Below are 19298 nucleotides of genomic sequence, written 5' to 3' on the forward strand. Positions count from 1 at the left end.
GCTCGTAGGTCACCGTGCAAAAAAAGTGTATTCAAAACAATACGACCTTTTGGCAAATGAGGCAGGAGCACTTGGTAGTCCTGGCTGTCTTCCATGTCGTCCCTGTTTCCGCGGCTAAACTGGGCCGCTAACACCGCCCCGTTGGAGCACATGAAAAACACGTCCGTAGGCTTTCGCGGCCGGAAGTGTAATCCGACCACGCCGGAGAACGGGACTGCAGGATGCAGAGCTGCCTCTGCTCGCTAAACACACACCGCGCGCTGCGAGAGAAAAAAAGGGAGAGGTCTCACCGAGATTTGAACTCGGATTGCTGGATTCAGAGTCCAGAGTGCTAACCGTTACACCATGAGACCACTCTCTTCCGACGCCGGGAATCGAACCCCGGCCTCCTGGGTGAAAGCCAGGTATCCTAGCCACTAGACCACGCCGGATTTTTTTTCTTTATTGCCATTCTTTGACAACTGAAACAGACATACAGATGGCGTAAGGATGATATGTACAGTGCTGTGGTGATATAACCACCTGCCGTCATTTGGCAGGCGTGCATTGTTAGAACCGCTTTAGACAGACGAGTTCATCTAACAAGGTAGCCCATTCAGGCTTATCTTGTCGTGCATCGCAAGCCTCGCGCAAGAACAAAATGCTTTCAGTAAAGTGCTCTCTAGCTGGGCGAATAACCAGTCTTTCATGCCTGACGTCCATGCGTGTTTTCCACAGGCTGTGTAGAATCAACGCCATAAGCATATCATAAGGAACACCACCTTCACTGGGAATTGGAAGGAAACGGATGCCGTACGGTGTGATAGGCAACTCCTTTTTTAGTGTACGTTGCAGAATGTCCCACAAGAAAAGTGCGTCCGAGCAGTCCAAAAATATGTGTTCGATCGTCTCTGGTTTTCTACACCTGCTGCAGTTGATCGACCATGCGACAAAGAGGCCTTTTTCTTGTAGCCAAGGTTTGACGGGAAGGGTTGCAGTATGCAATTGGAAGAAAAAAGTTTTAACCCCAGATCGCACTGGCATCCGTTTCACTCGCTTCAATACATCTGCCCCTGTGCTCGGTGAATACATAGATCGGTACAAAGGAACAGGCATACAAACGTCAACTAGGTCCTTATACAATTTTTTCCTCCCAACAATAGCAAGATAATCAAATGAAAAGCGAGCATGCAAGAATTCTACGGACCAAGCTACCTCCCGTAAAAATCCGCGGAGACTTGCGCCATTTGCCGTTCTTGAGGTTACGATAAATTGAGGTAACGCATTTCGTAAACGTAGTTGGCACACTGTTCGCAAGAAGGGATCCTTCTGATCTCGCAAAAAAAGAAATCTTGAGACAACTTGCCTCAACTAGACCACGCCGGAGAACGGGACTGCAGGATGCAGAGCTGCCTCTGCTCGCTAAACACACACCGCGCGCTGCGAGAGAAAAAAAGGGAGAGGTCTCACCGGAGATTTGAACTCGGATTGCTGGATTCAGAGTCCAGAGTGCTAACCGTTACACCATGAGACCGCACCCTTCCGACGCCGGGAATCGAACCCGGGCCTCCTGGGTGAAAGCCAGGTATCCTAGCCACTAGACCACGCCGGAGAACGGGACTGCATGATGCAGCGCTGCCTCTGCTCGCTAAACACACACCGCGCACTGCGAGATAAAAAAGGAAGAGGTCTCACCGAGATTTGAACTCGGATTGCTGGATTCAGAGTCCAGAGTGCTAACCGTTACACCATGAGACCGCACCCTTCCGACGCCGGGAATCGAACCCGGGCCTCCTGGGTGAAAGCCAGGTATCCTAGCCACTAGACCACGCCGGAGAACGGGACTGCATGATGCAGCGCTGCCTCTGCTCGCTAAACACACACCGCGCACTGCGAGATAAAAAAGGAAGAGGTCTCACCGAGAGAGAGATAAAACTTTATTGTGTCCTTGATGGGGTTAAGGGGTGGCGGGGGTCGGGAGACTAACCCCCATTCCCCCCCTTCCTCAGACGGCGGCCAGTTCTTGCTTTCTGGCGGCGTCTTCGGCCATCCGGACGGCCCAGAGCTGCTCCTCTGGGTCCAAGCTGAGCAGCAATGTCTCCCACTGCTCGGCCGTACTAATGATGCGTGTGTTAGTGCGGGAGGTGTTGGTGGGTGAGGCTTCGGGGCATTGCCAAATAATATGATTGAGGTCGGCGCGGGCTGTGCACGCTTTGCAGAGTGGTGAGTATGCATCGGGGTACATGCGGTTGTAAAGCACGGGGTTCGGAAAAGTTCGTGTCTGAAGGAGTCGCCAAGTGGTGGATTGAGACTTAGTGTTTTGTGTGCTGGGGGGTAGCGTAACCGCTCTCTGCGGTAGTGCAGTAGAATTTCTCCGAACGTGACCATTCGGTCCCGCGCGTGACCGCGATGCAGAACAGAGGGCTGGGCGGGATCGGAAGACGCAGGAGAAGGATGATGCGCCCGGTGTGCGAGAGCTCGGGCGGCATCGTGGGCGGCTTCGTTTCCAGCCAGACCCGAGTGACCAGGGGCCCAGATGATCTGCACGCGGCGTTGCCTTGAGGGAGGAGTCACAGAGAGAATCTTCTGCGCTTGGGGTGCTATTAGTCCTCTTGCGTAGTTACGAATGGCCGTTTTTGAGTCGCTGATGATGCAGTGTGCATTGGTAGCCGCGTAGGCCAAAGCGATGGCCGTTTCTTCTCCTACTTCGGGTTGCGTGGCGAATATTGATGCGGCCGCGGAGAGGTGGTACTGCGAACCCGCGACTGCGACGACCGCCATGGCGTTTTGGTTGGGGTAGTCTGCTGCGTCCACGTAGGTTACGTCAGCGGCTTGGTCGTAGCGCTTTTGTAGTTGTTTAGCTCTTTCTGCACGTCGCTCCGGATTGTGTTCAGGGTGCATATTGCGAGGTATGGGCGGGATAACTAGCTGATCACGAATGTTTGGAGGGATGGGTACTTTTGGTCCGAATTGGGTGGTGTAGGTTATGCCTAGGTTCAAATCTCGGTCTCACCGAGATTTGAACTCGGATTGCTGGATTCAGAGTCCAGAGTGCTAACCGTTACACCATGAGACCGCACCCTTCCGACGCCGGGAATCGAACCCGGGCCTCCTGGGTGAAAGCCAGGTATCCTAGCCACTAGACCACGCCGGAGAACGGGCCTGCATGATGCAGCGCTGCCTCTGCTCGCTAAACACACACCGCGCACTGCGAGAGAAAAAAGGAACAGGTCTCACCGAGATTTGAACTCGGATTGCAGGATTCAGAGTCCAGAGTGCTAACCGTTACACCATGAGACCACACCCTTCCGACGCCGGCAATCGAACCCGGGCCTCCTGGGTGAAAGCCAGGTATCCTAGCCACTTTTTTTTTCTTTATTTCCAAAGTGACAACACAAAACAGAGAAACCGACACAAAAATGTTAAAAGCGCCAACCAGTAGCTTGTTGACGCGACATTGCTAAAAACGTTTTAATGACACTAGGTCATTAAGTACAGGATACCATGTTGGCTGTTCGTCCTGGGACTGGTACACATCTCGGATATAGGCAATGCTTTCAATGAATTTTTCTCTTACCGATCTTACAATAGGATCTGCATGTCTGACAGCCATTCTTGTTTTCCACATGCTATGCATGCTTAATACCATGAACATGTCATAGGGCACACCCCCGTCATTGTTAACCGCAAGAAAGTTAATTCCATATGGTGTGAGGGGCAAATCTTTTTTCAGCGTTCTCTGGGGGACGTCCCAATGAAAAATTGAATCTAAACAGTCTAGGAATATATGTGTTACTGTTTCTGGCTTGCGGCATAAAATGCAATCAACTGACCAGGGAAGAAAAAAGCCCTTTTCCTGCAGCCAGGGTTTGACTGGGAGCGTGCCACTATGGAGTTGAAAAAAGAAAGTTTTCACAGACGACCGAACCGGCATTTTTTTAACTCTCTTTAAAACATCCTTACCCGGACCGACAGAAAAAATGGCTCGATATAAAGGTACTGGAAGCATCACGTCACGGAGATCTTTGTACAATTGTTTCTTTGATACTATAATGAGATAATCAAAAGAGAAACGTACTCGAAGAATCTTGAAGGCACTTACAACTTCGCGTAGATACCCGCACAAGCCGCTTCCAGTAACGCCACACGATGACACAATAAACTCGGGGAGAGCATTCTGCAGTCTCACTTGAAGCACTGCTCGCAAAAATGGGTCATGCTGGTCCCGCAAGAAAATAAACCTTGAGACAATCTGCCTCAGAAAAAGATGAGCTAAGCCGAGCCCTCCTGCTTTCAGTGAGTGAAATAAGTTGAGACGACTTGTGCGTTCCCATGTTGAATCCCACACAAACGTTGCAAGAATTCTATGCAATTTCTGCGCACTAGTTCGTGACATAGCGAGCACCTGCAACACATACCAAATTCGCGCAACAAGGAACGTATTGCAAATAGTTGACCTGGTAAATATGGATAAATTTTTTCCGCCCCATTTCGTAGTTTTCTGGCGCATTCTCTCAGCTTCTTCTCTCCAGTATTCTGTAGGCTCATCATACCAGTTTAAAGGTGCTCCTAGATATTTTGTAGGAGAGACTGTCCACTGTAAATTTTCAAAGACATTGGGCTTCTCATCCCAGCTGCCATGCCAAAAACCGGCGCACTTCTCCCAGTTAACAGCGCTTCCAGACATTTTGCAATACGTTCGAGCTTGTTTAACAGTTTCACGGACACTTTCTTTATCCCCACAAAAGACGGCTACATCATCCGCATAGGAGAGAATTTTTACTTCACTGCCCATTAAACGGAAACCGCGTATTTTTTCATTGTGTATAACTTTTAAGCAAAAAGGCTCCAAGTAAATTGCGAAGAGAAGTGACGAAGCTGGGCATCCTTGTTTTATGCTTCTACATAAGTTATTACCAGAGAGTTGTTTATTCACTAATAAGTTAGTGCTACACCCTTCGTAAGACAGTTTTAAGCCTTCTAATATAATGTTTCCAACATTCACGTGCTCTAGAATAGAAAAGAGCACACTGTGCACAACACGGTCGAAGGCCTTCTCCATGTCTAGTTGCATCATAGCAACTCTTCCTTCCCAGGCATCGCAACACTCCAGAATACTTCTTGCCACATGTATGTTATTAAGTATCGAGCGACCTCTTATGCCACAAGTTTGGTGTGGGCCTACTATTGATGTCATCACTGTCTGTTACCTTCGTGCTAACACCTTCATGAATATCTTATAATCTACATTGGATAAAGTTATGGGGCGATACGACCGCACTGAGAGCAGCTTTACAGGGTCATCGCATTTCGGGATCAGCACTGTATAGGTTTTTCGGAAAGAAGGCGGCATGTATTTTACTTTATAAGCCTCGGCTAGAACACGGTGTAAAATGACTGCAAGTTCATGCTTAAATGCCTTGTAGAAAGCTGCGCCTAGGCCATCAGGTCCGGGCGCCTTTCCAGGTTTGAGTTCATCAATTGCGGTTTCGATCTCATTCAACGTAATTGGTTCCTCGAGGACTGTCTTGACGTCATCATCTAGCCTCGGCATTAAAGGCAAGTATTCGCTATCAAAGCCAGCTTCTTACGCTCCTTCGCAGCTTAACAACTCTCTGTAGTGTTCGAAGAAGGCACGCTGTATTGTATTACTATCGCTACTACGCACGTTGCCGTATTCAATTTCTTTTATTTCATTTTGCGATGCGTATCTTTTCTCTTCGCCCAAAGCGCGCCTTGTGGGCGTTTCCCCGAGCCACAAATGCTCTGAGCGCGCACGTATCACTGACCCCCTATATCTCTTGACATCAATGATTTCAAGCTCATTTTTTATATTCCTTATCTCTGTTGACAACTCTTCTGGCTGTGGGCATTTTATCGACAACAATACGTTAAGCTTATTTCGCAATTCATTTTCTTTTCTTTTTTCATTGTAGCGTAACACAGAGGCTCTTTCAATGGCTGTTATTTTAAATTCCTGTTTAAACTCTTCCCACATCGCTATAAACCCCGCGGATTCACTAGCAAGCATCTCTCGTATATGTTCTTTTATAAACGCGAGAAAGGTTGCGTCGTCCAGAAGCTTGACGTTGAATTTCCATAAGCACCAATTAAAAGGGCGGTTTTCTTTTCTCTTGCCGAGCGAGAACATTACAAGACTGTGGTCGCTGAAGGATACGTGCCTCACGTCATAGCTTCTACACAACGGAACCAGTCTGGCTGATATATAAGCTCGATCTAATCTCGCGTGACTGCCCCGTTGGAAATGCGTGAACACAGTCTGCTTTCCACTGCAAAACACCGTACCAACATCTTCTAATTCACGCTCTCGGGTTGCTGCGAGCAAGAAACCTGCACTTTGATCGCGTACAAGCAAGTTATTCCGGTCGTCAGAAAAACAAACACAATTGAAGTCTCCCAGCAAGATAATATAGCGCTCAGATTTCAAATAGACATCAAGTTTTCCAAAAAAGTCACGGCGTTCTCTTTCATTATTTGGGGCGTATATGCAAATTACCCGCCATTCCGAATCCCAGAGCGAAAAGTCACACACAATCATTCTACCTTCATCACAAACAAATACAGATTGCGGTACAATTTCTAAAGATTTCCGCAACAACAAAACACACCCACCGGAACTGCCGACAGCATGGGAAACGCACGCACTGTACCGCGCTCTAAATGTTTGAACCATTCGGTCGGTGCGCTCTTCACTTTCAATTTTTGTTTCCTGTAGAGCGACTATGTCTAAATCATTCTCTTGCAGTAACCGGCTGACCTGGTACTGCCGCCTTTTCGCGCCCAGGCCTCGGACATTGAGCGTAGCAATGCGTAGCGCTATTACAGATTTTGAAGCCATTTCCTCTTTTTTTTTTTAGAAAAAGAAAAAAAAACAAGCTTACTAGTTCAAGTGAACCCATACATCCTGCCATTTCTCAGAACGCGCACAATTCTCTCCTAAGCAGAAGCGACCGAACTTTACAATTGTACTCTGCAGCCCGTCCCTCACCTCGCATACAGGCATTGCTGGGCGACGCCCTCGTTCTTATGGGGGCGCCTTCGGTACCGTCGGAATGGAATCCGGCGGAATGTGAGGCTTTGGCTTGAAAGAAGGACGGCGGTACGAACTTTCTTTCCTGGGCGGCTCCTGTGCCTTCCCGCTGCCCCCTTCGTCACCTTCGGAAACTTGCGTGTGTGGGCGTTTCGCAGACGAGCTGCTCGCGACGTCCATGTCTTCTTGGTCGCTACTCGGCGAGGCTTGAGTGGTATCGGAGACGTCTTTGACGGAGCACGTTGGCGTAGCGGTAACCTGTCGTTCAGGTGCCACGTCACTGTGGTCGCTTCCCACACTTTTCACAAGCTCCTTCTCGGACGTTTCAACAGCTGCCGACGTAGGCTGTCTGTCCTTGATTCCCGCAGCCTCCGCCGCGTCCGCCTCGTCCATGATGTGCTCGGTGGGGTCCTCCCGGCTCCTTTGGCTTGCTACGCTTGCGTAGGTTTTAGCGCACTGGCTGTCGTCATGTCCGAACCGACGACAGAGCTTACACCGTGGGACGCGGCAGTCTCGGCGAATGTGCCCTGTTCGCTGACACCGCAGGCGAAGCGGCGGTCTCCCCGGTACCACCACAAGGGCCGTAATGCCACACACTCGTAGCTGGTGAGGCAGTTCATCCAAAGTCACGCCACCTTTGAGTTGCAGATTAACCGTCCGTGTTGAGGAGCCCTTATCGCCGAGTCCTGGTACACGCCATTGCTCTCTGCAAACGTCCGTCACTTTTCCGTACGGTGCAAGAGCAGCGCGCACGTCTTCATCTTGTATGTGGTAAAGCAGCCAATAGAGCCTTAGGCGGACAGTATGGGTGCTCGGATCTATCACGAGGCAGCGGTGATTCTTCACAGTCACATCAGTTACGGCGAGCAACTTCTTCATTCCTTCCGCAGTCTTGAAGGTGACCGCCCACACGTGATTCATCTGAAACGCCCCCAGGGCAACTACCTCGGGGAGCAGTTCCAGACGATCCAATGCATCTCGGAAGTCCTCAGCTCGAAACGGCCTGGCTTTAACGCTGCCGTGAAGAAAAACAGTATTTCAAACAGACGAACCTGATGGCAGTTGTGGCAAAATAACGTCATATTCCGTAGAATCCTGTGCATCTGTCCTGTTACCGCGGCCCTGCTGGGCCGCATTCGCCGCTCCAAGGGAGCTCGACATTACACGACCGTACACTACGGTGGCCGGAAGTGGAATCACCAATCCTAGCCACTAGACCACGCCGGAGAACGGGACAGCATGATGCAGCGCTGCCTCTGCTCGCTAAACACACACCGCGCGCTGCGAGAGAAAAAAGGAAGAGGTCTCACCGAGATTTGAGAAGGATCACATTCGAGATCCCTTTTTGTGAAATATCACATTTGTGGCCAGTTAATTATTTCTGTAGCCCGTTGTTGGCTATAACCTCTTGCTAATATATGTAGTGTTTTTATAGTGAAGCTTTCTTTGCCAGCGGGCTTCCCTGACGGACTGTGCCAACGACAAAAGTCACAATCGCTGGTACGCTCCCATCGTGCCAACCAGTGCTTTTGAGATGATCGCTGCTCGTGTCACGATGCTTTGCGCGAGTGCGCATGCGCATGCGCAGGCGCCATTTTCCTTTATACCAGAGATGATGGAGGAATGAAATGCGCGAATTGATAGCATTTCATCAACCTGTTTATAAAAGCATATAAAAGCATAAAAGCATGTTTATAAAAGCATAGTCTTTCAGCATATACATTAGATGTGCATATCTTTTTTTTTTTAAAAGAAGCCTTTCTTTAATTTTGGTATTTGAAAAAGTTTATGTGCCGATACATATGCTGTGAAAAGGATCATCAGTCCCTCGACAGAGGCATTGCGCGAACACTCAGACGGTAGAAGCACATGTCTGGTCAATACACAGATAACCATACACAAGGAACCTTATTTCGTAAACGCGTGTACAAGATGGCTACCCAAGAGAACTGCGAGTGTAATATAGGGTTCGAGAAAGAAATGGATAAAGCATCATTGCATATTGACACGTGGACTCGCTCATCTTTCTTTTTCGATTGAGCGCTTTTCACAGTCTAACAAATGTTATCGCTCAGCGCGGGACGCGCCTGCATGTGTCGGAAGTTTCTGGAATATTATCGATGGTTCTATCCGCTGTCTGTTGCCACCGAACCTTGTGCAATTTGCTTGCATGTATGCGTGAAGCGAATGGTGTAAAACGTTCCGGAGGACACGCAGGCACCAGCAATTTCTCTGGAACGTTCGATGACTCGTGTATGAAAGCCGACGCACATGACCGGCAGATCAGAATTTCGACGGTCGCAGACTGTGTTCGCCGCTGTCGCCGTTCGTTGAGCGTAGCCTCTTTTTGAGGGCACAAGTTCACCCAATGAAACGCTAGTTTCGTCATTCTCAGTTTTGCTGCTTTCTTACCACGTGACACCACCACTACCACGTGACACCACACCACTACCACGTGACAATTATTGCATGGTCTTGCTTGTCAAATAGCGCGTACAAACATAAGCTAACTCCGCGGGTTAGATATCTGATATGATTGCAAAATATATCTTCAAAACATGTCAATTTATGGTGGCAGCCTGTATTACAGTCCCCTCTCAATTCCGAAGCATTCCGACTGTTTAAAAAATGCAGAATCATTCCGAGATCAATTCAACTCCGGAGTGGCCACTCCTTACATCGCAAAACGCCAAGATACCGCGGGTAAAGGCTCACTCAATGGCCTTCTTCAAAACAAGAACTGCAAAAACGGTCTATAATAATCGAAGCCTTTATATCATTATCGTCGTCGTCATCATCATAACCATCATCAAAAACATTTATTGGTCTCTACAGGGTCTTTTAATGTAGTCTGAGGTCTTTATAAGTGAAATTACGCCTGCTGCGTTCACGCGGGTTTTCTTCAATTTTGGATTAAGTCGATTGTGGCATTAATATCTAACGCGATGGTGCACCAATTTTTTCAATAGAAGTGGTGGTCCTGCCGGTTTAGGATTTGGAGCAATTTAGAAACAGCCACACCAGCATTCTGGAGCAGTTTTGGAGCGGAATTTTTTTTTTCGGAACACTTGGAGTAGTACAGCAGTAATCAGTAGCCATTTGGCGAAACTTGATATTACTATGCAATCAATAAGTGCTGCTCACAAGTGAAGCAAGGCACAAAGCCAACAGCTACCAATTAAGCTTGCCTTCCCACGGACAGTATACCATGCACGGTATTTTGCAAACATTTTTATTTGGGTGGGCAAGGAACTTCACTTTGTAGCAAGGAAATAAAATTTCGTAGGCTAACGAGGACAAAGATATGCGCCTGGGTGCAAGACAGAGATAAAAATTACAACTGAGCTATAGAACAATTTGCGCTGTCAGGCGCAAGACAAAAAGGGATGGCAAATGTTTTACGTGCATTCCAAATGATAGATGTGCTTTGAAATGCTTTACCGCACAAGACACAATGTATATTACGTCCAATAACAATGCCAGACGCTAGACAAGAGACTATATGTCTATGAACGGCGCCAAGTTGAGATGCCTCAGTATGGTGAGTCGCAAGGATGGGGATGGCGGTCGAGAAAAACGTTCGTACCATCCCGCATACACGCTTTCGTTTGGATGTGGTTTGTCGGCTTCCCGTGTGTCGTGTGGCCTCTGCGAATAGATAGGAGTCGATTCGGCGTAATACCGTAAGTTTTGTTGCCTATACCCGACCGACCTTATACTGCCTCCAAGGGCTGAAGTTGCCGCAGGCACGTCCGAAGTAGCTCTGAAGGCCTCCAAGTACAATTATTAGGCGTATCGGTGCTCGTACTGTGACAAGAGACGGAGGGTGCACGCGTGTATAATTAAGGAATGCATACTGTGTCCCGCGACAATTGCCCTTTCCCACTCTTGGTATGCTTCACCGCAATAATTCGCGCATGCTTCACCACGTAACACTTCTATAATGAGGCAAAGCTGACTTTCAGAAACCTGCAATATGCAACGCGTCGTGCTGTCCGAGCTTCGAAGCAGCTGGCGCGGGTTACAAAGGCGGAGTCCGCGTCACTTTGCTAACAGTGGCGAATTGCTTTATTGAAAAACACGGCACCGAACCGCAAGAAGCTTGGTAGCGAACGTCGAAGTAGCTAGGCCTAGCGTTGCCGCGGTGGTGGCTACGGTTGCCAGAGGATCTGCGTGCGAAAGCGACTGTTCTAGGCGGCGAGATAATCAAAAAGGTGGCGGTGGTGGCCACCATCAATTCCGTTTCGGGCCTGCGGTAATGGCAAGAAGTTCAGAAAATCGGACAGCGAAGGGGTTTTGTGTCCGAAATTTCAGACGTTCTTATACATTGACTGTATGGGGTACCGTGGCGGCGACGCGAAGGCGTCCGAAAAATCGGACGTCCGAAGAATCGGTCGTTGATTGTAGCTGCATAACCCTGCTGACAACATTGCATTGTCGTTAAAACGCGAAAATACCGCACTTTTGCGCAGTTGGCGCAGATGGCACTTGAGCGGGCGCAGCCAGGAGGAGGCGTGCCAAATTGTAGTGAAATGGCGCAAATGGCACAGCTGGACCACCATTGAATATATACTATCCCCTACAGCTGACCCACCATTTCCCAAATTCTGAAATTTCTCCTAAACTCAGTCGCACAAAGCAAAATAGAAGAGAACCTTGGGCCGAATTGTGTATGCAATGCATCCAGCTATAGATTATGTATTCTGTCAATTTGTGGACCAACATAAAAGCGATATGCAAAAAGGTGAGGCGCGCAGACAGGACACAAGAGTAGAGAAGTGGACAACAAGGCGTAAATTGTGTCCTGTCTGCACGCCTCACCTTTTTGCATAATGAATCCTTACCAACTAGCTCTGCTTTCTTTCGTTCTAAACATAAAAGCGAAACGTATTATTGCAGGGGCTCTTTTTTGTTTTACATCTACATGGTGGCCTATTAGTGGGCGCCATTTCCTTTCCGGGACATCTCTCTGACCTCCTGTTATCGCAAATTCTGGATACTCGACAGTGCGCCAAAAAGCGTGGCGCGAAGTCCAAGTCACCGTAGACTCCCGTTGGGTACAATAGTTTGCAACGGCGTTTTTGGTCTCCATCCTTGTGTCTTTGGTCTATATTGTGCTCTTGCTAAACGCGAATCATAGTTATTGACATCTAGAAGTTGCTGTCCTTTTAAATGCAATTCAGTGTTCTAACGCAGAAAGGTCTCTGTGTCATCAGAAGGGTAGAATGTGCGGAATACACTGTTTATAATTGCCGCGGCAGAGGTAATGACATATAGGTAGGTACTGAAAAAAAAACTGTAAGAGAAATGTAACTCATTGGCCAAGTCTTGTTTGGTGCAAATAGCAAATTTACCAGTTTGATTGTTTCGTTCAAAACCGACATTTAGCGTTCCAGGATACGTGCCCCTTCCATTCCGACTCCATTCCCGACTATTGGGCTCCCATTCCGTTCCCATTCCACCTGGACGTCCAACCGGTGACTTCATTCCGTTCCCATTTCAAATTCCGGTTGTTTAAAAGTGCGGAATGATTCCGGAATCGATTCAGTTTCCACTCCGCAACTCTGATGGGCACGAGACTACAGAAATGACGTAACCAAATGCACAAGTTACATTTGTTCACGCATGAGAAAGCTTACGCACCTAACTTATGTTTCAGCTATATGTAGCGGACGTCTTACGGACTAATTTTGCAATCGCTCTTGCTTCCCTATACTCGCTGTGGGCCCGTTTGCTTTGCAAAAGGGCATTTGGGCACTAGGGCAAAGAAATTACCTCCCCTAATGGTGGAGCCAGAGACTGACCTGTGCTATAGTTACTGCATAACGCAGCCATATACACTATTTCGTCCCTCGAACCCCCGCAGCACTCGGTAGAAGGTCGGGGTGCATGCGTTGGCCTCAATCTTCTGCGCTAGCTCCCTACGGAGAAGGACACGTTCCGCCATGGTCAAAGGGAGTTGGATATGAATGTGTCTTCCTGCCCCGAGTCTCTTCACGCCATGGATTTCTGGACGGCGTACTCGTCGAACGCAAGGGCGCCATAGCCGAGCAGACGTGAAATTTCTGCAACGAGTTGCACACTTTCAGGCCTTATGTATATGTCCTAATGAGTACCAGCATGAGCTTGATAAGTTATACCTACCACCATGACACAGTGAGCTCCTTGAAACGCGATCATTTCTGCTCGGACGGACAAAAGTATTGCGGAACTATATACGACTCTGCGAACGCCGGGCGCGGGGCTAAGTTTAACTTCGGTTGCGTCATACGTGGTGCCACGATGGCACCATATATATGTGCACGCGACAGGTGCATGATCTAGTAATGGCTTCTTTCCGCTACACAACGATATCAAAATGAGGCGCGCAGGTAGTACGGTTGCAACGATATCTATAAGCGATAATGCTGTAGCACGGTTTCGTTACATGAGGTATTAGCAAAGCGACCCCCTTCTGACTGATTTTAAAGACGTTTCACGTCAATACCGACAAGCCTCAGAGCGCCCTACGGAATCTATTTCAACAGGTTTTCTATAGACAGTTTTGGCGTCATTTACCAGGACGTGACTGTGTCGCGACGTCATAAAGCGTAACGTGGTCACGTCGGATCCGCACACATCGATGGTCGCTCCGGCTCACTCGCTATAGTCTGCTATGCTACTACATCAGGCCTTACAACGATCAGCAGCATTGTATGAGATGACCAGGAGAGCCGGGCTGCTATTCTGGACATCGTAAGATTCTGCCGCAGTGTCGAACTCGCCATCCTATCAACTGATTGGCCCAGAGGGCTGCTATACGGCGTCTCTGATTGGCTCAAAATACCGCCATTACAGAATTTGACAACATGGCGGCTTTATGACGCAGTCCAGAGTTAGGAAGCCTGGGGTGCTATCCTGGACAGTGTCACATTTCGCGATGTCGTCGAATTCGCCATTTTATCAGTTCTGATTTGCTGAGGGAGCTGCTACGGCCGCCCTGATTGGCTTAAAATGCGGACATTGTAGACAGACATGGCGGAATTGGACGATTAAAATAATGGCACTGCTGGAGAGAGTGCCAAAACGTGACGATTTCCTGCTCCCATGTGACCACTTTCTGAGTAATCACTTTACGATAGTCTCCTGCTGGGAAACAAAACTATAAAACTGGCTACCGAAAAGCCGTTACGGTACGTTAAGTTAATTATGGTGCACTGAGGCTCGCCAGCATTGCTTCTGTGGTTTCAATCGAGGTCCCGGACTTTCATTTAATGCAAAAAAATATGAAGAGTCGGACTATACCAATGATGCGGCGACTTCGTTAATCGATATTTAATTACATCAGATAAAAGCCTACAGCGAGGCCTGTGTGATGCATATTGTTTATAACAACGCGTACACGAACTCAGTCGTAATATTGTACCATGTACTACATGTGCGCACGTCCTTCATTCAGTACTGTGCACAAAAGAACTTATATAGTTGCTTTGCTGTCAACATAAATTACATGTGAAATGCCGGCGTACGTTATTGAAAGAAAATTGAAGTGTATGTTTGCCCCACAACGATCATCGTCACCTGCCTTGCCTGCGTTTCCTTTCTTGAAAACGCCACGCCCGCTACTTTCCTGTCGGGAATGCTACGTCATGTCGATATCGCGCATGCCATTCGTTACTGGGAAGTACCGGGCTCGCAGCGTTAAAGAAAGGAAATGCGGACAAGAGAGATGACGTTTATCGTTGTGTGGCAAGGTACGACTCAAAAGGTGTAATTTTGTTTTAGAGTGCGTCATCTGCCGTGCTTGCGTTTCCTTTCTGTAACACGCTGCGCTCGCTACTTTCCTGTCGAGAATGCTATGTCATGCTGATAACGCGCATGCCGTTCGTGACCTGGAAGTACCGGGCTCGCAGCGTTAAAGAAAGGAAACGCGGGCAAGGCCAGACGACGATTATCGTTTTGGGACAAGATACAGCCCAAAGGGTTCAAACTTTAAGAGTGTGGGCCACCGAGATTGGTACATAGCAAGAATTTTGAACACCTCCGTTGGATGCACGTGCTTTTGCCTGACCAGTACTGTGCAGTATGAAAGCTGGCGTCACTGATACACCGAAGCAGCATTAGCAACTTAGCTGGCGACGACACCTTTTATCACTAAAATTAAATTATGGGGTTTTACGTGCCAAAACCACTTTCTGATTATGAGGCACGCCGTAGTGGAGGACTCCGGAAATTTCGACCACCTGGGGTTCTTTAACGTGCACCTAAATCTATAGGTAAACGGGTGTTCTCGCATTTCGCCCCCATCGAAATGCGGTCGCCGTGGCCGGGATTCGATCCCGCGACCTTGTGCTCAGCAACCTAACACCATAGCCACTGAGCAACCACGGCGGGTCACCTTTTATCACTGTGCTCAACCAATGGACCAGAAACACAAGTCTGGGTGTCCCAAATGAAAATGCAGAACACGTGTTAGTAGCGCTGCGCCCCTAAATTATAGTGCGATCTCCTGGATTATGTTTACAACCTACGCTGCATAATTTTATTTAATGGTAAACAGCAACCATGTTCTGGCGCAACAGCGACAGTCCATCTAGACGCACATTACCGTTCTGTAAGCGTATTTTGGCGTCATTAGAATCGCCGTTAAAATGCCTCAAAGGAAAGGTGATCAGCCTGTCACCTTTCCCGCTTCACTGAGCAGTTGTATACACTATTATACACACAATGTAGCCAACGCCCATTCTTCGGGCCTGTAAGTTATTTTGAATGGATAAATGTTGTGCTATAAATGTAACTATACACTAACGCATAGTTACGACTGACCGCGACGCACGGCTGAGTCTATGATGTAGCGGGTTCGACGTATTGCCTATGAATATATATTCTAGCTTTTCTGCGATGACTATGTTACTGGCACGTTTGAGAACCGATGTACGCGCTCTGCAATAGGCAGGGGCGTATCCAGGGGGCACCCCCCCCCCCGATCCCGAAATTTCCATGTACCAGCATGCCGCCAGCCCAGCCCAGCTCCCTCTTTTGTATATAATGCGAGCATTTCAGTTGAGCGTTTTGTGTGTGATCACACCAAGATATTTATATTTGTCAACCCTCGTAATTGCGTCGTTGTTTATTTATGGTGTATGTGTCTTCTAAGTATTCCTCTTTCTCGTTAATGACATGTGTGCGCACTTTGAAATATTAAGGCTCATCTGCATTTCCTGCCACCGGGTTGGGAATGGCTTTCAGGTGATCATCCAATATTAATATTCAGCTGACTGAATACTCAAGTAGATAACACAGTCGTCTGCGAATAAACGACAACGAACTAGTGAATCAAGTGGTACACTGTTTAAATAAAAACCTGAAGTAGCCCCAAGGACTGAACTCCTTTTATGTCCTTATGTTCGTCAAACAAGCATTTTAATTAGAACCAGCCCGCGAGCTGGTTGCTTTTAGATTTTTACGTAACCCGCAGCCGCCGTTCTGCGGGCGAGTTGGCACGCATTCATTAAATGGAAACAATGCGTGCGAACGGGCTGTCCCTTTCTCGTTTCAGTGCACCGTTCGTGCGCGCCGTTTCCATTGACTGCTGTTCCGATTTCTCTCCTTCGTTGTAGGTTGAGATCACCGTTGACGCATCGGTTGACGCATCGGTCGGCAGCGCCTGCTGACACCAGCAAACCTTACCTACTACAGCTGCGCAGCCGCGGCCGCATGTTTAACGATGAATGAGCTGCGCACGGCCTTTGAGGATCTCAGAGGAAACGCTCAAACGCGTCGCGTCGGCGATCACGCAGTCCACGCTGCCCACGCTTCGAAGCCAGAACTTCCGCAGCTACCGTCGAGGTGGCGCCACCGACCCGCAGTTTCGGACATCGCGCTTTCCTTCCCCTTCGGTTCCCCAGCCGCTGGGTACGGACCGCGTGTCCTCCGGGGCCCTAAACATAGCCGCCGATGCTAAAAGCGGTGCGCATCTGCCGGGCCGCGTTGGGCCCCGCTGCCGCTGCTGCCATCGCCAGTAGTGCCACCGTCTCCGCCGCCCCGAAGAATGTCGCCGTCTTCTCCGAGGTTCGTGCAGTAACGGCGCGGCGTCACGTACGAAGCAGCCCGATGCCACGCATCCGAAACCGTGCGACGCCTGCCTGATCACGTCACTTCGGTGCCCGAAACCACGCGCCTCGAACGCTGCCTATCGACCCAGGTGAAAGTGTGTGCGGTAGTCTTCGGTCGCCGAGGCGCACGGAGCATATCCGCGTGCACCGTTCGATTTGTCGCGACGCGACGGTTCTTGCCCTGTAAATCCTACTTCACCTCGCTGCTCGGCGATCTTCCAAACGCGCGCGCTTGTGTCGTGCCCCGACGTTTTCGAGGTGCTTATCTCGGTTCCACGGTTCGCGTTTCTGCTCGGGAGCGCTCACGTTAACAGCACGCCCACGTTTTATACGAGGTGGGCCCGCCGCACGCGTGCCCGTTGGAGCCTCGAGTCGCGGGCCGTGGGCCGCTCCCGTCAGTTTCGAAACCGAAAAAGCGCCAGCAAAGCGGGATGCGAGGGCAACGGGGAGAGGGTTCGCCCGTAGCAGATGTTACGACGACGAGGGCCGGCGTGAAAGAGGCGAGACCCCGGATCCTCCGCGGCAAAATTCTGAGTAAACAGCGCGGGGGGGGGGAGAACATTCTTTCTTTTTTGTTTCACGCAACGTCGATTCCTCGTCATCGGTGTCGCTCCAGCTGCCCGGCGCTCCCCGAAGGGCCTGCCATCCGCTCGCGTCCTTCGCCGCGGTAGCCATGGGCAGAGAGGGGAGAGGGTGCGCTTGCGTTTTCGTTGCGCCGTGATCCGGATGAGGTAAGCGGGTGGTGGTGTGTCGTACGTAGTACGTCGTGCGGTTTCGATTTCCGACCGCGGCCTGTAAGCTACCCATCGGCGCGCGGTCTGCGTCGTACACGGCTAGGGGGCGAGCGCCGGTATAGAGCTGCCGTGGTTCGAGTTGCCGCTCGTCACAGCAATACAGTGCTGTTTCCCGGCCCCTTTTTGTGACGATTGTAGTATAGCAGCTGAAACACCTGCGTACGCGACAGCGGCATGTGATAATGTCGGCATTCGCGATTAGCTTATCTCGGCTTCGCGGTGGCGTCGTCGTTTTACGACAGGTATGGAATTTTGATATCGGAGTCTGACAAAACATGGGAGGAGTATGCCACGCGATGTGTTTAATTCCGTAGTTGTCACGGAACAGTGCAAACAGGAACTTTGTGCATGTCTGCGGCCCTACATATGTTGTATGCACGTGCATGCCAGGTATTACACATATGTTACACCAACAATATTTCAGCATGGAGCTTGTTCTTATTTAGCGAAATTGCTGCAGGTGCAGCAAATGTGAATGAAAGTTGCTTCCACGCATGAATTTGTTACACAAGTATTTTCTACTTAATTGTGTTCTTTGTGTGCGGCATGTCACAATATTAGTTGTGTGCGAATATTTGAAGCTTTCGAATAATGAATCGATTAGTGTACTATTTGATTCAGTTTTCGAATCTAATACTCACAACGCGAAAATGCAAATAGTTTTCGAACACTTTTTGAATATTTGAGAACGTCAACTGCGCCCAATTAAACATAAAATTGGAGCAAGCACACAGCAAACTTTCACTCCCGCAGGCGCAGTATAGACATAAAACATGAGAACTTGCTTAGTGGAGCAGGCTATGTCGCTGTGGTAGCCATACTTTACAGGCTATACAGCGATAATTCACACTCTCTGAAGAGTCATCTGCATGCGAAGAAACTCCTTTATTGCTCCTAACGCTCCATTTGTGCTTTTAATAAACTTGCTATCTTTAAATATACTCAGATGTGAACACCGTTTTATATTAATTCTGATAACGGCTGTTCATTACACAAAAACTATACGATTCAATTTGCTTCAAGCAATATTTGATTCATATCTGATTCGGTCTCAAAAATTACTAGTTGCACACCACTATGCAATCCTATGTGGAGTGCTTATCATATTTGCACGATTCTACCGCACAACCAATTGTAATGCGCAGTTATATTACCACCCAAGTATGGAAGAAAAGTAACTTGGTGCCGATTCTAACGTGCACATCGAGCAATGAAACCTAAGTGAATGCATACAGTGTTGAAACGATTTTACAGAACATACAAAGGCACTCAGACACGCACACAGCTGAACCTTAGCCGCTAGTCGCTATCGAAGTCTAACACCTCCTTTATGCTGTATAAATTTGAACACCCCTTTTATTCAAAAAAGGTGCACGTTAA

The 19298-nt window shown here is 48.8% G+C and overlaps 1 protein-coding gene and 8 non-coding genes across 13 annotated transcripts in view; 1 reads left to right on the forward strand and 8 right to left on the reverse strand.

Annotated features, from left to right (window-relative positions):
* The window catches only part of LOC135910512 (N-acyl-phosphatidylethanolamine-hydrolyzing phospholipase D-like), a 93399-nt gene that overhangs the window by 39007 nt on the left and 35094 nt on the right, over nucleotides 1-19298 (forward strand). The window contains exon 1 of one of the 5 annotated variants that reach the window (XM_065442564.2): nucleotides 16813-17080. The exons of 1 other annotated variant lie outside the window; for it this stretch is intronic. In XM_065442564.2, the coding sequence (XP_065298636.2) occupies nucleotides 16967-17080 (114 nt within the window). In that variant the 5' untranslated portion in view covers nucleotides 16813-16966. Of the gene's footprint in view, nucleotides 1-16812; nucleotides 17214-17713; nucleotides 17856-17888; nucleotides 18161-19298 lie in introns of those variants that run through there. 3 more of the 5 variants (XM_065442567.2, XM_065442568.2, XM_065442565.2) reach the window with 3 other exon arrangements.
* Nucleotides 282-353, reverse strand: TRNAQ-CUG (transfer RNA glutamine (anticodon CUG)). The gene has a single exon. It is a non-coding gene; the product is annotated as a tRNA-Gln (tRNA).
* Nucleotides 360-431, reverse strand: TRNAE-UUC (transfer RNA glutamic acid (anticodon UUC)). The gene has a single exon. It is a non-coding gene; the product is annotated as a tRNA-Glu (tRNA).
* On the reverse strand, nucleotides 1520-1591 carry TRNAE-UUC (transfer RNA glutamic acid (anticodon UUC)). Its single transcript has one exon. It is a non-coding gene; the product is annotated as a tRNA-Glu (tRNA).
* TRNAQ-CUG (transfer RNA glutamine (anticodon CUG)) lies at nucleotides 1666-1737 on the reverse strand. The gene has a single exon. It is a non-coding gene; the product is annotated as a tRNA-Gln (tRNA).
* On the reverse strand, nucleotides 1744-1815 carry TRNAE-UUC (transfer RNA glutamic acid (anticodon UUC)). Its single transcript has one exon. It is a non-coding gene; the product is annotated as a tRNA-Glu (tRNA).
* Nucleotides 2984-3055, reverse strand: TRNAQ-CUG (transfer RNA glutamine (anticodon CUG)). The gene has a single exon. It is a non-coding gene; the product is annotated as a tRNA-Gln (tRNA).
* TRNAE-UUC (transfer RNA glutamic acid (anticodon UUC)) lies at nucleotides 3062-3133 on the reverse strand. The gene has a single exon. It is a non-coding gene; the product is annotated as a tRNA-Glu (tRNA).
* TRNAQ-CUG (transfer RNA glutamine (anticodon CUG)) lies at nucleotides 3208-3279 on the reverse strand. Its single transcript has one exon. It is a non-coding gene; the product is annotated as a tRNA-Gln (tRNA).

This window comes from Dermacentor albipictus, chromosome 6 (genome assembly GCF_038994185.2).
Source record: "Dermacentor albipictus isolate Rhodes 1998 colony chromosome 6, USDA_Dalb.pri_finalv2, whole genome shotgun sequence".
Lineage (NCBI taxonomy): Eukaryota > Metazoa > Arthropoda > Arachnida > Ixodida > Ixodidae > Dermacentor > Dermacentor albipictus.